This window comes from Electrona antarctica, assembly GCF_951216825.1.
Source record: "Electrona antarctica genome assembly, chromosome: 21".
Taxonomy (NCBI): Eukaryota; Metazoa; Chordata; class Actinopteri; order Myctophiformes; family Myctophidae; genus Electrona; species Electrona antarctica.
Window position 1 is genome coordinate 34,251,075 of NC_136802.1, and position 16,210 is coordinate 34,267,284.

The 16,210-nt window shown below is 46.7% G+C and overlaps 1 protein-coding gene across 1 annotated transcript; it reads right to left on the reverse strand.

Annotated features, from left to right (window-relative positions):
* Positions 1-12,534: 12,534 nt before the first annotated feature.
* On the reverse strand, positions 12,535-14,193 carry LOC306914347 (importin subunit alpha-1-like; the record flags this gene model as incomplete). The annotated part of the gene is made up of 1 exon (XM_079491343.1): positions 12,535-14,193. One exon carries the CDS (start codon positions 14,191-14,193, stop codon positions 12,535-12,537), a length of 1,659 nt encoding a protein of 552 aa, XP_079347469.1.
* Between the last annotated feature and the right edge of the window lie 2,017 nt (positions 14,194-16,210).

Here is a 16,210-nt window from a genome sequence, read left to right on the forward strand (position 1 = left end):
AAATCCTCGTAACTTGAAGGGGTGTGCCAGTTCATTCAAATTATCATAGGTAGACGCCCCACATATCCTAATTAGCATCCTAATTACCATAGGGAACCGCCCCACCAATCCCATATAAGGCATTGGGAATTCACTTTCCTACCTGTGTTCACCCAGGTGGGTGTAGTTTTGCATGACTCCATGGCCTTGCCTGCAGTCACACCTGTGTGTGATTGCAGCTCACAGGACCTCACACATAGAAATAAAGTTGAGTGAAGTCAAGAATACCTAAACTAAAGTCTAAATATGGTGGAACACCAGACTCCAAACATTAAAAATCAATAATACTGTGGAGGTACTGAAGTGAACAGAAATGTTCACATTTTCAATATTTCAATATTTTAATATTTTCAATATTCATGAATGTATTTTATTATTTATCTCACAATAGTCAACTGGGGGGGGGTGATATGTGGTGGGTATGGTGCGTTTGCTTGGGTTGGGTTGTGAACTCTAAACCAGTGGTTCTCAAACATTTTCATGTCAAGGACCCCCAAATTGACATGCATTCTGCAGACCCCCATATGAAAATATTTTCTGCTAGGCACAGCTAGGGTAATGTTTTGAAGATTTATCAAAATGTTTTGAAAATAGCCGATCTACAAGCTCAAAATGGGCAGTAATGGGACGCGTTTGTGAGCTTGTATATTGGCTATTTTCAAAGTATAAAATGGGATTAAAGTGGTAAAATATTCCATATTTTGCTGTGGACTGCCTGGAACTTCCTCAAGGACCCCTTGAGGTCCTCAGACCAAACTTTGAGCATCATGCAGATGGCGCTGTTTTCCCTTTATGTTTTCAGATTGCATTTAAGAACTAAAAAGGCACCCTAAGAGTGCTCCACAGTGTGCGTAGATTCTGTTCTTACCTACGAACAAATCACAGCTAAGAAAAGATTGAGGGATCCCAAAACCTTCTTAAAAACGTCCTAAGTGGGTCTAAGAACAAATTTCCTCTTAAGAACGGTTGGCGCATGAGGCCCATTGTCTGTATGTAATCTGAAACCTATCTTTATTACGTCACCATCAAAAGCCAGTTATAATTGACACATATCTTAATTACGTCACCATCAACATCAGTATATATACGTACCTCCGAGCATACGCACATTCGCACCAGCACGACCACAATAGCCTACGTGCGCTCTGCTTGCACAAGTAATCAGTGTTAACTTTTTACCGTAGGTTTTACTCAAGTCTCGGGTGAGAAAAGCATGCTGGACAGAGTGACGCTGGCTGATGACGTATCAGCAACAACGTGGCTACGTAACAGGTGACGTTATGAAATACGAGTCTGATGCCTGCTGGCCAGACTGAGTAACAAAGTGACAATTACAAATCCACTGACGTAACGCAGCCATTTAGGCTGTAACCCAGACTATGAAAATGCAGCAACCAGCAACCAGGTGCTTAAATCCCGGAAGTGACACCTGAGATAGTGATGTCTTGAAGGCGATTGATGCGAATCATGTCTGGTTGCACCCACCAATGAGACAGAGAGAGTAGACAGACAGGATGATGTCACTGGTATAGGCAGGTTTCTGAACCGATGACACCACAGTGAGTAGACAGAAATTATGATGTCACTGCTAGGCAGTGGACAGGGAAATGGTGTCATCTTCGTGAGGACACTTATGAAGATAATGGTAAAAAATGGGTGAAATGGTCCTTTAATTAAAAGTTGTTAATTTAACCAGTGGTGGTTCATGCAATGCATTATGGGTATTTAACCGATTATATGCCTCCACCATTGACATTCTCTATAGCGTTAGACCTGTTCTGACATTCCATATGTTGATCTGACCTCATCAAACCCTGTACACTCAAGACACGCTCCATATATGTGGCCACTGCCAGTACATAATTCATTCCATATGTTGATCTGACCCCCCCATGCCAAAGCACCAGCGCTTGCCCAGCTGTCTGCCAGGCGGATGCGTGCACGCTTCTCGCCCTCAGGGCGACTTATAGGCTACTGGTTTACAATGAAAACCTGCATTTCCCATACGCCTCGTGACACGCTCCATATATGGCCGTCTCCATATATGAAGATCACAACGCTGACCTCATCAAACCCGGGATAGTCATACATGGAGAACACTGGATCATCACCTAGATCTGCATATGGAGCCGGCCAGCAACTCTATACATCTGACCTCACGGACACCAAATTAATAGTTTAACTCCTGCTTCTTAACTGTGCCATATTAAGAAGCTCTGTTGTTTCAGTGCGACCTCGCCCATAGTCACTGGTCACTAGTCACTGGTAGTATATTTCTGGATTAATAGACATCAACAAAATACGAGAATTCTCTTCATCTGGTACAGCCGGGTTTAAGCTGAGAATTCTCGAATCTGGCATAGATTGTGTTAATGCTCATGTTGCAATGCATAATGGGTATTTAATGCACATGTTGTTATGCATTATGGGTATTTAATACACATGTTGCTATGCTAACACTGATGCTAAGCTAAGTCTCTCTGAGTTGACATGTCGAGGAAGACACGCATATACCGAACACACACACACACACAGACACGCACATGCACACGCACACGCACACACACACACACAGCTAGTGCAACACATTAAAGTAAATTATAGTCTGAATGATTGAAAAATATTGTACGGACACACACACACACACACACACACACACACACACACACACACACACACACACACACACACACACACACACACACACACACACACACACAGCTAGTGCAACAGATGCACATAGTAAATGATAGTCTGAATTGATTGAAAAATATTGTACGAACACACACACACACACACACCCACACCCACACACACACACACACACACACACACACACACACACACAGCTAGTGCAACAGATGCACACAGTAAATGATGTCTGAATTGATTGAAAAATATTGTATGGACACACACACACACACACACACACACACACACACACACACACACACACACACACACACACACACACACGTGCACGTGGGTCTGCTTACCTTTGTGGTGACGATGCACAGACAGTCCATGAGAAGACACACACACTCACACACGCACACACATCACGTAGGCACACGCACACCATAGGCACGCACACACACACACACGCACGCACACACACACGCACACACACACACACACACACACACACACACACACACACACACACACACACGCTTCTCTCTCTCACGCTCTCGCTCTCTCTCTATTTCTGTGTAAAACAGATGTCGATCTCTCACTCTCTCTCTCACTCCCTCTCCCCCTCTCTCCCCCCTTTCCTCCGTCTGTCTGTCTGTCTGTCCTTCTGTCCGTCTGTCAGTCTGTCCGTCTGTCTGTCTGTCCTCCACCGCTCCTCTGTCTGTCTTTCTGTCCGCCCGCGAATGAATGAAGCCACAGAAATGAGGGGGGAGGGGGGCGAGAGACAATACTGAACACTGGAGAGAGAGAGAGAGAGAGAGAGAGAGAGAGAGAGAGAGAGAGAGAGAGAGAGAGAGAGAGAGAGAGGAGGGATAGACAGACAGGATGTAGTTGCCATGGTAACCATGGTATTATGCAGCTGTTGCCCAGTGATGTGCTGCAGCTGTTGCTATGGAAACAGAGGAGGGGTGTCGCCATGTGGGTTAGTGTGTGTGCGTGCGTGTTGCTGCCGTCTTCATTTAATTTATTATTATTATTACTACTATTTACTTTAAAGATGGAGGATTTTTTTCTTAAAAAAAGTGTACGGTAGGCTATTTGTTAAAATGTCATTTCTATGTGGACACGCCCACCAGTTCATTAAGTATGCCTGGTTTTCCTGGTGGGTGGTGATGGGTGGTGATCCACTTGAACTGAAGCCGCACCCACAGCTGTAGTTGTATGATAAAGGGGGAGGGGTTTGGTGAGGGGATGATATGTATATGTCACTATACTGTTTTTTTTCATTGGCATGTTTGACTGTCAGGGTTTCAGCCTCCAAGAAGAAACCTTAAATACAAAGGGAAGACATCATTGTACATAACAACCACACCAAGGAGTCTAATGAAGTATACTGTAACCACATAAACACATGAAAAACTGGAAAAAATAAAAAAATCACGGCACTCCTGTTTAAAGTTCAGTAACTTCGCTGTTTAATTCACAGACCTTTGCGGTCATACATGTCAGGCATCAGCCTGACAACCGTATGATCCTGAACTGCATATGTCCATCGACCCTCACCTGAGGGAGAACCAAAACGGATTTTAAGAGGGGAGAACTACCGTGGAACTACCCATCTTAGTCCTAAGGAGAATCGTGGAGGAGGTTGAAAGGAACGACCTGACTGCCGTGTTGTGCTTTATCGACTTCAAAAAGGCATTAGAAGTCACGATGATGAAGATCCTTAAGGCCTATACGGTGTCCCTCCCAAATTACTCCGGGCCATAGAGACCATGCAGGAACAAGGACCGAGGTGGTGACCCCAGATGGCAACAGTGAGGAGTTTGACATCATGGCTGCAGGGTTACTGCAAGGGGACACCCTAGCCCCCTTCCTCTTCGTCATTGTCCTGGACTACGCGTTAATGGACGTCAATGGACGAGAGCACGATCTTGGCCTCACCATAACACCAAGGAGGTCGAGACGACACCCCACAGTAGTCCTGACAGACCTGGACTACGTGGACGACATCACCAGCCTGCTCTACGACCACTTGGAATGACTGAATGTAACATCCCTTTGGAACATCCACCTCTGACAACAACAGGAGGCACTGCTCTGAAGGACGTCAAGGTACTTCAAGTACTCAACGGAACAAGATCTTAAAGTGAGGAAGGCGCTTGCATGGAGGGCCCTGAACGGCATGGCCAGTGTATGGAACCTCCCCCGTAAAACACGTCCCAGACTCTTCTCCCGCCTGGCTCCAAAACTAAGGAATGAACTTCCCATTGCAATCAGAACTGCAGACTCACTCCCAATCTTCCGCCATACTCTAAAAACTCACCTCTTCAGACTCCATCTTGCCCTAGCACTTACCATGGCCTCGCCGACCTTACAGGCGTATGCAAAGGCTCAGCTTATGTGATATATAGATATAAATATTATGTAGACATATAGCATTCTATAGTGTATACTCACAGTTTCATTGTACATATTCTACAGTGGTATATAATATGGTATTACCACATGTGTTTAGCGTCTGCTAAATGCCTAAATTGTAAATTGTGACACTTCCAAAGACACCAAGAGCAGGCAGCCTGCAGCAAACTAGTGTTGTGGGAAGCAACACACGGGCACCGGTCACGAGGACGTCAGACAGTAATAACATACGCGGATGTACTCAAGAATGACGCAGGAGCGCAAAGCACCAATGAGCTTCATGGCCAGAGTACGGAGTAGGTGGACCATGGAAGCAACGATGGAGGGCTCCTCTGAGGACGACCTAGACTAGAGGGTGTACCTAAACTAAATTGTAATTGAGTAACATGTGTGTTGTATCATCAGGTGTGCGTGCGTGCGTGCGTGCGTGCGTGCGTGCGTGCGTGTGTGTGCGTTCCTACCAGATCATGTGTGTTTTGTGTCCTCGTCGTTTGGTTTTCACACGTCACCTCATAGAACTCCTGGATGTCTGTTACACACACACACACACACACGCACACGCACACGCGCACCCACACACACACACACACACACACACACACACACACACACACACACACACACACACACACACACACACACACACACACACACACACACACACACACACACACACACGTGGGTTTAGGGCAGTGTGATGTCATTGTGATGTCACTGATAATCCCAGATTAACCCCTCCCCTCCCCTCCTTTCTCTCTCTCTCTCTCTCTTCTCTCTCTCTCTTTTTTTCTCTCTCTCTCTCTCTCTCTCTCTCTCTCTCTCTCTCTCACTCTCTCACTCCACACTTGTATGTGACTGTAGGTCTCAGATTACTATGAAAACCTGAAAAACCCATCCGTCAGTCAGGTCACGCCTATACATATATGGTTGTAAATCCATTATGCCTTGTGACATCACACCTCGTGACATCACGCCTCGTGACACGTCACACCACCATATATGGTCGACGCTCCATATATGGCCATCTCCATATATGAAGATCATCATCAAACCCTGGATAGCCAATAGCCATACATGGAGAAGACTGGATCACCTAGATCTGCATTTAGAGCCGGCTAGAAACTCTACATCTGACCTCAAACCCTTAGATCTCCATATATGGAGCTGACCTGTTCTGACATTCCATATGTTGATCCATCCCCACCCGTCCTTCCTCTTCGATGTCTCCCTTTTGACTGATACCTGTCCATTTAAACTCTAGACGGGCCCGCCCCAAAGTTATTAGTGCAGCCGCGCCTGGCAGCCGGCAAAAACTAGAGTTCTCAACAGGCCCGAAAATTAAGGCCCCGCCCTACCTGGGCCCTCATCAAATCCTGTACATTCAAGATACTGCCCCCGCTGCCACCCTCAGATCTCCATATATGGAGCTGACCTGTTCTGACATTCCATGTGTTGATCTGACCTCATCAAACCCTGTACACTCAAAACACGCTCCATATATGGCCAGTACAGAATTCATGTTGATCCAAAGCGCCATGAGCGCTCGCCCAGCAGTTTGCCGTCCTGCCACCCAGATGGATGCGTGCACGCGACCTTCGCTTCTCGCTCTCAGGGCGTCCCTTCTATAAACAGCTTTTGTCTCCACACGTCTCAAGATTTGCCATTGACAATCAAAGGGGATTTCCGGTCAAATGTCTGCTAAATCTTGTCCCCGCCCGTCTCAATATTTGCCATTGACAATGAACGGAGAAATTACGTCAGAATTCCGTTAAACATCAAAACAACAAAACGTCATTGACATTGAAGTCATATTACGTCATATGTAAACAAGCAAATCAGCCAACCAATCACAGGCAACAGGCATTCTGATTGGCCAGAATGAGATGATGCATGATGATGTATGATGATAAGAGATGATAATTCCGCTAAATATGACGAAAATTAAACGTTAAACGCCATTGACATTGAAGGGAAAACTTACGTCATATGTAAACGAGCAAATCGGCTAACCAATCACATGTTGTAGGGAGCGCTTGGCCAATAAGGGACCACCTTATGTACCTATGTAGCAATGTCAAATGTCCGCTAACATAAATTGATGTACGAGCACCCATCATTTCACACGGGTGTGATTTTTTGCTATTACATCTTATAAATATTAACTTATTAATATGAACCCTATGTTTACCCATGAACTTGGAACAAGTCATATACATATATATATAGTTTATGGTCATCCTCCCTCCAACAGGGGGAGCCACATCCTACCCAGTAAAGCTTGGAACAAGTCACTCTGGAACACGTTGAGGAGTTTCTCTGCGTGACCTTTGAACCCTTCTTCATGACACGCCTCGATGACCTGCAGCGCGCGCTCTGTTTCTGTAACACGCACGCACGCACGCACGCACGCACGCACACACGCAAACGCAAACGCACACACGCAAACACACACACGCAAACACACACACACACACACACACACACACACACACACACACACACACTTGTGAGGACATTAAACATTATAAAACATTTTATTTTAAATGCGAACAAGAAGGCACTGGAGCAGCTCAGACGATTTAGGCCCTTAGTTTATTATAACAGGGTGCAGGTAAAAAGTGACCTGCACCCTGTTATAATAAACTAAGGGCCTAAATCGTCTGAGCTGCTCCAGTGCCTTCTTGTTCGCATGTTATCTGACCTGCTCCTGAGATGCACCAGACTGACCTGCTATAGGCTAGAGGCACGGCTGGAACTCCCTTCTACATTTTATTTTAAATGTTTTAAACCGTAAGGAAAATATCAGATCTACACGTTCACAACGCGCTGCGCTGTGCACATTACAGATCAGCAGTGTTACAAGTAACGTAGTTGATAATGGTGTTCATTTGTTACGTTTAATTAAGACTTATATTTCATTATTTATTATGATTCTGTGTTCTTTAATTAATTACGACTTATATTATGATTCCACGTTCTTTAATTAATTAAGATTATTATATGATGATTGCATGTTCTTTATTTAATTTAAGACTTAAATTATGATCCCATGTTCTTTCTGTTACCTCAAGGCATAAATGAACAAGCTTGTCTGATCTGTCAACGTGCACAGATTTGTTTTTTAAACCTTTATTTTACCTGAGAACTGGCCCAACGGCAGAACTAAAACTACACATACGTAGGCCTACTTTACAAAACAGACAACAATACATCCATGACACAAAAATACAATAGCTCCAAAAGAGGCAAGCAATATGCTATACATGATGCAACGTGCATGTACAAAAACATATACAAACAGGCTATAGTACACACACACACACACACACACACACACACACACACACACACACACACACACACATGCAGTGCTTTATAAAACAAAACATATTTGTTACCTTCTCGTTTAAGAGGCATCCCGTCTGTCTGTCTGCGTGTCACTCTCTCTGATCCCTGATGGTCAGATAAGCCTATTTAGGGATTTAAATATGTAGCAGCTATGAACCCTGGGTGATGTAGTCATCCTGTATGGGATTTAGATATATGGCTGGCTGGCTGGCTGGCAGGCAGGCAGGCAGGCAGGCAGGCAGGCAAGGCAGGCAGGCAGGCAGGCAGGCAGGCAGGCAGACAGACAGACAGACAGACAGACAGACCATCCCTTAGTTTTCAGTTTTGTGGGAGGAGGAACCAGCAAGGCCTGGGATGAGGATCTCAGACACCTTTTGGGTACATACGGTTGGAGCAGGTACTGTAGATAAGGTTACTTGTAAAACTGTAATGTGACAATGAAGATGATTCGGATTCTAAGGAGGTTCCTGGCCATGGAGGGCTCTGTGTTTATTCTTAAAATGTATTCTATAATTGACTGGGAGCCAGTCATTTATAGAATAATGATCTTGGAAAGGAGGGACACCCGCACACCGCCACTTAAGGTCGCAACACCGAAACGTTGTTCTTATTCTTAAATAAATGCTCTGAACCAAGCAAGTGGCGGTGTGCGGGTGTCCCTCCTTTCATGCCTCGTCATCATCGCACCTGCTCCAAGTTGCCTGCCGGTTGTGCAGAAGTCATCTCTCTATTAGAATAATGATCTTAAAATGTATTCTATAACTGTGGGGCCAGTGCAAGCATTATTTCAAATGTCTATCTACGTCCTGTAAGTAGACTTAAACAATTAAACTAGTGTTGACTAATCATTACAAGTGTCTCTTATTTTGAAGGGGGAGGGAGTCCGTTTCATACGTATAGCCATGCAAGCTGCCATGACAAGTTGTTATGATGCCGGCAAGCGCTGTAGTCTAACCAAGTAGTAAACAAGGAATTAGACACAAGCGTTTAGCCTATGTTCACATAATTAGGATATGAAAAGCATGCATCTGTTACAATGTACACACTTGGAAGTAAGTTAAACATGGAACATCCGCGGCATGAGTAGTTCATTGTATTTGTAAGTTGTAATTGTAAGTCTCTCATGCTGGCTCACGCTGGTAAAATCAACAGCTGCCCAAAAAATCATGAACAGGTAGGCTATACAGTAGCCTACTGTTCTTGTGTGTGTACAAGAATGTGATGTTATTACATTTAATTCAAGTTCACTTAGCCTGCTTATATGTGAGAGGTCTGGGGGTCCGATATTGACTTGTTCCGCCAGTGTCGTGGGTTAAGTGACAGCATCTCCTGGACCTGGTCAGTCACCTTGCAGCTGTGTTCTGGACCAGTACGGTACGGTACGGGACGGGACGGGATGGTAAGGTACGGTACGGTACGGTACGGTACGGTACGGTACGGTACGGTACGGTATAGTACAGTACAGTACAGTTACAGTACAGTACAGTACAGTACAGTACAGTACAGTACAGTTGTGGTCTGGACCAGTTGCAGGCGGTCTAACAAGGTTTTAGAGACAGTACAGTACTGTACAGAGTAGTACGGTACGGTACGGTACAGTACGGTACGGTACAGCTGTGTTCTGGACCAGTTGCAGGCGATCTAACCTAATTTTATAGAGGATTGCATCTACGTGTGGATGATCATTTCATACTCTTGGTATGAAACAACTGATCTTAGTTTGGCAATGTCACGAAGGTGATAAAAACAGCTGCGAGACACAGAATATGTTGTAGATTGGCTATTTTCACAATATGTATCTGTGGAATATGTGCATTATGTAGCCGTGCGTGCGTGCGTGCGTCTGTATATTATTGGAGACCTCCCAAAAAATAAAAATCACACTCATGTGAAGTGAGGGGGACTCATTTAGTGCTCTAAACAAACATTAAAGTCCATAGACTTGGCTGGCTTTAAAGTGCTCTAAACAAACATTAAAGTCCATAGACTTGGCTGGCTTTAAAGTGCTCTAAACAAACATTAAAGTCCATAGACTTGGCTGGCTTTAAAGTGCTCTAAACAAACATGAAAGTCCATAGACTTGGCTGGCTTTAAAGTGCTCTAAACAAACATTAAAGTCCATAGACTTGGCTGGCTTTAAAGTGCTCTAAACAAACATTAAAGTCCATAGACTTGGCTGGCTTTAAAGTGCTCTAAACAAACATTAAAGTCCATAGACTTGGCTGGCACCCTAAAGGGCCTTTCAGACGGGCAGTGGGTGCGACAGGTCTGCTCATGAGGGATGCGTAGCAGTGCATGTTGAAAATCTACATATGTCTCCATATGTTGCATTTGAGTCGACCGACCGACTGGGCCACTCATTAGGCCCACCCATTAGATAGATGAATAAATGGGATAACAAACAGAGGATTCTACTACCACGGTGTTTAATTAAAGAATTAAACTTTGTTCACTTGTAGTTTGAGGACAGGAATTACTTTAGGTTTAATAGTTTTGGAGGGAAATGGTCGACTAAACAGAATTATGGGCAAACAATCTCTTGCTCAAATGACTGATTGGTCTTTCCCATTGACCAATCATTAAATAACAAATGATTGCTCGGTCCCATGCATCGACCATGGTGATCTCGAAGAGGAAAAGAAAAAAATCACACTGTGTGAAGTCAGGGGCGCTCTTGTCATCATACATCATCATATAGATACATCATCACATTCCGGCCAATGACAATTTGCGCCTTCACTTTTCTGTCCTCACTTCTTATCCTCAATATGTACATTGCTTAAGCAAGCCAATCAAATCATCGCTATGAACACAAAAAGCTGGGCATAGGAGGGGTTAGTGCGCCTCAAAAAGGCAAAATAATGTGATCTGAAAAGGACCGGTGGATGTGTGTGTGGGCGTACACTGCCCCCTGTGGCCTGATACAACATGACATCCAGCATCCCACGTTTCATGTTCCATTGCTCGTCCCCCGTCTCTCTCTCTCTCTCTCTCTCTCTCTCTCTCTCTCTCCTTCTCAATGCCTGCTTGATTTAATTTAGAAAAAAAAAAAAAAAAAGAATCCAACAAAAAAACTAAACTTCAGCATCATTGCTCACCTCCCACAATGCACTGGGCCCTTTGTGCCCATTCACACCATCCACCGTTCCAGTTAGCTCATAACATTAGCTGCTGTTGCCAGTCGCTCCGCATTGCGGCGTTCAGAGTATGGGTTTTTATGCCATTCAGACTCCTATTGGCTTAGGAGGCAGCCAATCGGGACTAGGTCGCTAGTAAGGTCGCTAGGAGGTAGCCAATCAGTCATGACTAGGTCGTGTTTAGAGTCGTGTTTACGGTCGTCAATAGTGGTGGGTGCAAATGTAGGCCAGGCTGCTTCGCACCTGGCAAAAAAAAGACACTATAGCGCAGAGCACTGAAGTTTGAAGGTGCAGAAGGTGGATATTTTGACAGGTATGAAATCTTGTCACTTCACACCCGGGCGGAAGGTGGTCGTCACTGGTCGCAATTACAAAATTCATGCCTCGGAGGGTGGTCCAAAAATAGTCTGCGAGAGAATCCCTTAGCTTTTTCACCAACTTTTTCACCAACTTCAAGACCTGCGGGGTAGTTTTGCCCCTTGAATAAATTACAGGTCCTGACAGTACAGTATATGGTTACATTATTAGTGATTGGACAGACAATCTCACATGGGAGGCTCCTCCCCTCCTAGCCTTGCTTCCACTAACCGTATAGGCGGGTGTCTGTTCCGTAGGAGACGATTTCATTCCGCAATGGTGGGCAATCCAAGAATGTCCCCACCATTCACTCCTCTTATAACCACAATCTTTAGCAGCGATTTTCTCAGAATCTTTTCTCCATCTGCACCTGGAATGGCAATTAGGCGATATTTGGACCCCAATGAAAAGTCTTTGCTGCCTCACGGTTAGCATATTAGCGCTTCTAGCAGCACCGGAGGAGCTCCAGACTGGCTCAAAGATGGCGGATCGGGATTCTGTGTGAGCGCTTCCATGGTGTTTCACGTGCAGAGAGGGCCGGGCACGGAACGTTACTCGTGCCGTGCTCATGAGTGGTAGGAAAGAGGTAACTGACCAATCAGAAGTTGAAGGTGGTGCTCCTCCCCTCCTCCCCTCCCATGTGATAGGCGGCGTAGTAACTGTCGGTAGCCACAGGGGGCGACGCCTGCACCTGCTGCGGCTGTGCAGCCGCCTCCACCTCCTCCTCCTCTCCTCCTCCTCCAGAGAAGTACTTGTCGATGAGCGCCAGCGACGTCTTGTAGACCTCCCTGTTCTCGTGCTGTTGCAGCGCCTCGATGCGGTCCAGGCCTCCGCACTCCTCCACCATCAGACACAGTCTGTCCGTCTCCCCGTAGCTCTCGCCGGCTGCCAGGATGTTACCGAGAGCCTCGAGGACCAGCAGGACCACTTTGACGTCCTTCTGGGCGCTCAGCAACGCAAGCAGAGGCTCCAGAACTCCGGCCTGGACCAGAAACAGCAGCTGCTCGTTGGTTCCCCCCGTGGTGAGGTTGGTGACGGCCCACACGGCCTCCTTCTGCGCGCGGTGGTCGTGGCCGCTGCGCAGCACCGCGATGAGGCGCGGCACCAGGTCGGGCTCGTCGATCACCTCCTGGATCTGCGAGTCGCGCCCGGCCGTCACGTTCGAGAGCGTCCAGGCCGCCTCCTTCTGCACAGTGGGCTTGGGATGCCCGAGGAGCCGCGGGAAGTATCGAAGTGCATCGGCGTCAAGCACCGCCTGTGTCTGATCGTCCGTGCCAGCAACCATGTTCCCGACGGCCCGCAGAGCCGGCGTCAGGACACTAATCGGATCGGACGCCAGCAGCTCGACGAGGCGTTCGACCATGCCAGGTGTCGCCACCACCACCCCGATGCGCTCGTCCGTGTCGTTGGTGAGGTACGACACGGCCCAGCACGCGTTGAACAGTACCTCTTCGTCCGAGTGGCGCAGGAAGGTTGCGATAACGGGCAGGATCTGGCGCACCACGTCCAGCGGGGGTGACGGGTTCTTGTGGCACAGGTTCGAGAGCATCCAGGTGACCGTGCGCAGGTACTCGGGCGTGAACGTCGCCGATACATCGGTAACGTTGAGGAGAGCGAGCAGCGGCGTCACGGCGCCCGCCTCAATGACGCGGTCCCGGAGCTCGGAACCGTCCCCAGCGATGTTGGCGAGCGCCCACACGGCCTGCTCACTGACGTGGGGGTGCGGCGAGCGCAGCAGCTCCACGAGCGCCACCACGGCACCCCCCGCAGACGCCACAGCCGCCGTCTGTTCTGACGTGCCCGACGCGACATTGGTGAGGGCCCACGCCGCCTCGAACTGGACTTGTGGCGCATCGTGGCACTGTAGCAGGAGCACCAGGCGGGGCACCAGCCCCGCCGCGATGATCTGGTCGATGGGCGGGTGGCTCTCGCACGACAGCAGCTTCCTGGCGGCCTGTGTGGCTGCGAGACGCGCGTCGGGATTGCCGCCGGCGCTGTCGATGCCTGCCACGATGTCCTGGACGGTCCAGTAGCGACCCCCCGTGGCCGGATGAGCGGCGTCCTGAAGGCTCCTCTCCTGAAGAAGAGACGAGTCGGAATCTGACACGACGTTCCTCCTCTTGAAGATCTGCTCGTCCTTCTTCACCTTACGGAGTTCCACGGTCTCCTCGGCGCGTTTACGGCGAAGCTCCACTGCGTCTCTTCCTTTGTTCTTGAACATAGAAAGACGAGCTGGGGTTGAGTTATTCCTCGACATGTTTCCTGGTTGATCTGCGTCTGTTCTCTCGTCCTGTTACCTCTCTGTGTGCTCGCGTGTGTGAGAGTGCGTTCGCTGTGTGCTCGGCCTCGGACAAAGTTGTTGGGGTAACGGTCGTACGCCGGTCTCATATAGACCAGGATGACGTCATACACTATGTTTATGACGCCACTTTCATAGCGCCCCATAAGTCTGCATAAACAGTACGCTAATTTCTATTTCTGGTCCCGAAATGGAATATAATTAAAGGTAAATCTATGTTGATGAGTACAGACGTTTACTTTTTACAGGGGCCAATTTCATATAATGCAACCACCTGTAAGTGCCTTTTAAGAGCGTAATGAGTTCTGTATGACTGTTGGTAGGTCATTAAGATTTAGGGTTATAGGGTCGTTAACTGTATACGTGCTCTTTTAGAGCGTAAGGAGTATAAGGAGTCACACTTCTTTATGACTGTTGGTAGAGCATTCAATTTAGAACAAATTTAAACCCATTTTGGTGCCCAAACTGGGTTCAATGAAGCGTCCTCTGGTGTTGTGTTTCTATGTGTCTTTTACGGTATTGAAGCAGTCCGACAGACAGGTTGAGTTAAAATGGTGCATTTATATAGCGCTTTTATCCAAAGCACTTCACACTCAAATGTGGAACGCCCTACCAATGGCTAATAAGAAATGTATCCCTAGACTCCTTCAAAACTGCTCTCAAAGAGCACTTTCGGGCGGCTGCAATTCCCCATTTTCCCGTTTTTCCCTTCTTTTTAAGGGGCGCAAGCCCCTTCTATAAAAAGCTTTTGTCCCCACACATCTCAAGATTTGCCACTGACCACGGTAAGAGAATTCCGGTCAAATGTCCGCTAAATATAGTCCCCCGCTCGTCTCAAGTTTTGCCATTGACGATGAACGGAGAAATGACGTCAGAATTCCGCTTTTCATGACGTAAATTAAATGCCATTGACATTGAAGGGAAAATGTACGTCATGTAAACAAGCAAATCAGCTAACCAATCACAGGCAACAGACATTCTGATTGGCTAGCTAGTATATGATGTATGATGATGTACGAGGATAAGAGCGCCAATCACTTCACACAGGTGTGATTTTTTTGAGAGCTATTAATGTAGATTTCCGTCTTACGCAAACATTAAATTCCCATTGACAATGAAGGGAGAATTTACGTCATACTGTATGTGTCTGAGCAAATTGGTATTTTTGTCCTATACACAAAGTCCCATTGACAATGAATGGAGAATTTACATAATAGTGTCTGACAAAATCGGCTCTATTTTTGTCCATAATAAGTGTAATCTTCAAAACCACTAAAGTAGGATAAAGTAAATAACACTTTAATTGTAGTGCAGTAAAAACAACATTATTCTCTGAGATGAAGTGGAGAACAAATATTAAATAATAAAAATGAAAATACGGGGGCACGGTGGCACAGTTGGTAACGCTGTCGCCTCACAGCTAGAAGGTCCTGGGTTCAATTCCCGCTCGGGACGCTGTGGGTGCTGGCGGCGTGTTTCCCCCTCTGTTTCATCAGTGCCCATACCCGAGGCGGGTTTGGCGAAAGGGCCTTTCTGTGTGGAGTTTGCATGTTCTCCCCGTGTCCCCTAGGGTAGGTACCCTCACAAAAAACATGCAGTAATCCTGGTCTCTAAACTGCCTCCCCCTGGTCAGCCGGGGCACCTGATGGAGGGGAAAGGAACTGGTTGGAATAACGTGTTCCTTCCACATGCTACGTCCAACCAGGGAAACTCCCCCCTGTCAGGTGCAAAGGAGGAACTTGGACACTCAGGCATGAAGGAAGCATGAGTTCAAATCCGTTGCTCTCCCCATGTCCCCCATATATGGGGACTAGGTTGGCGGAGGGTGTGCAGAGCCCAGGATCACATTAGATAATTGACACAGGGGTGAAAAATGGGTTACAAAATTGTGGGATAAAAATTAAGTTAAAAAAAAAAGAAAATACAGGATGAAAATACATGATGAAAATACAGGATGAAAATACATGGATGAAAA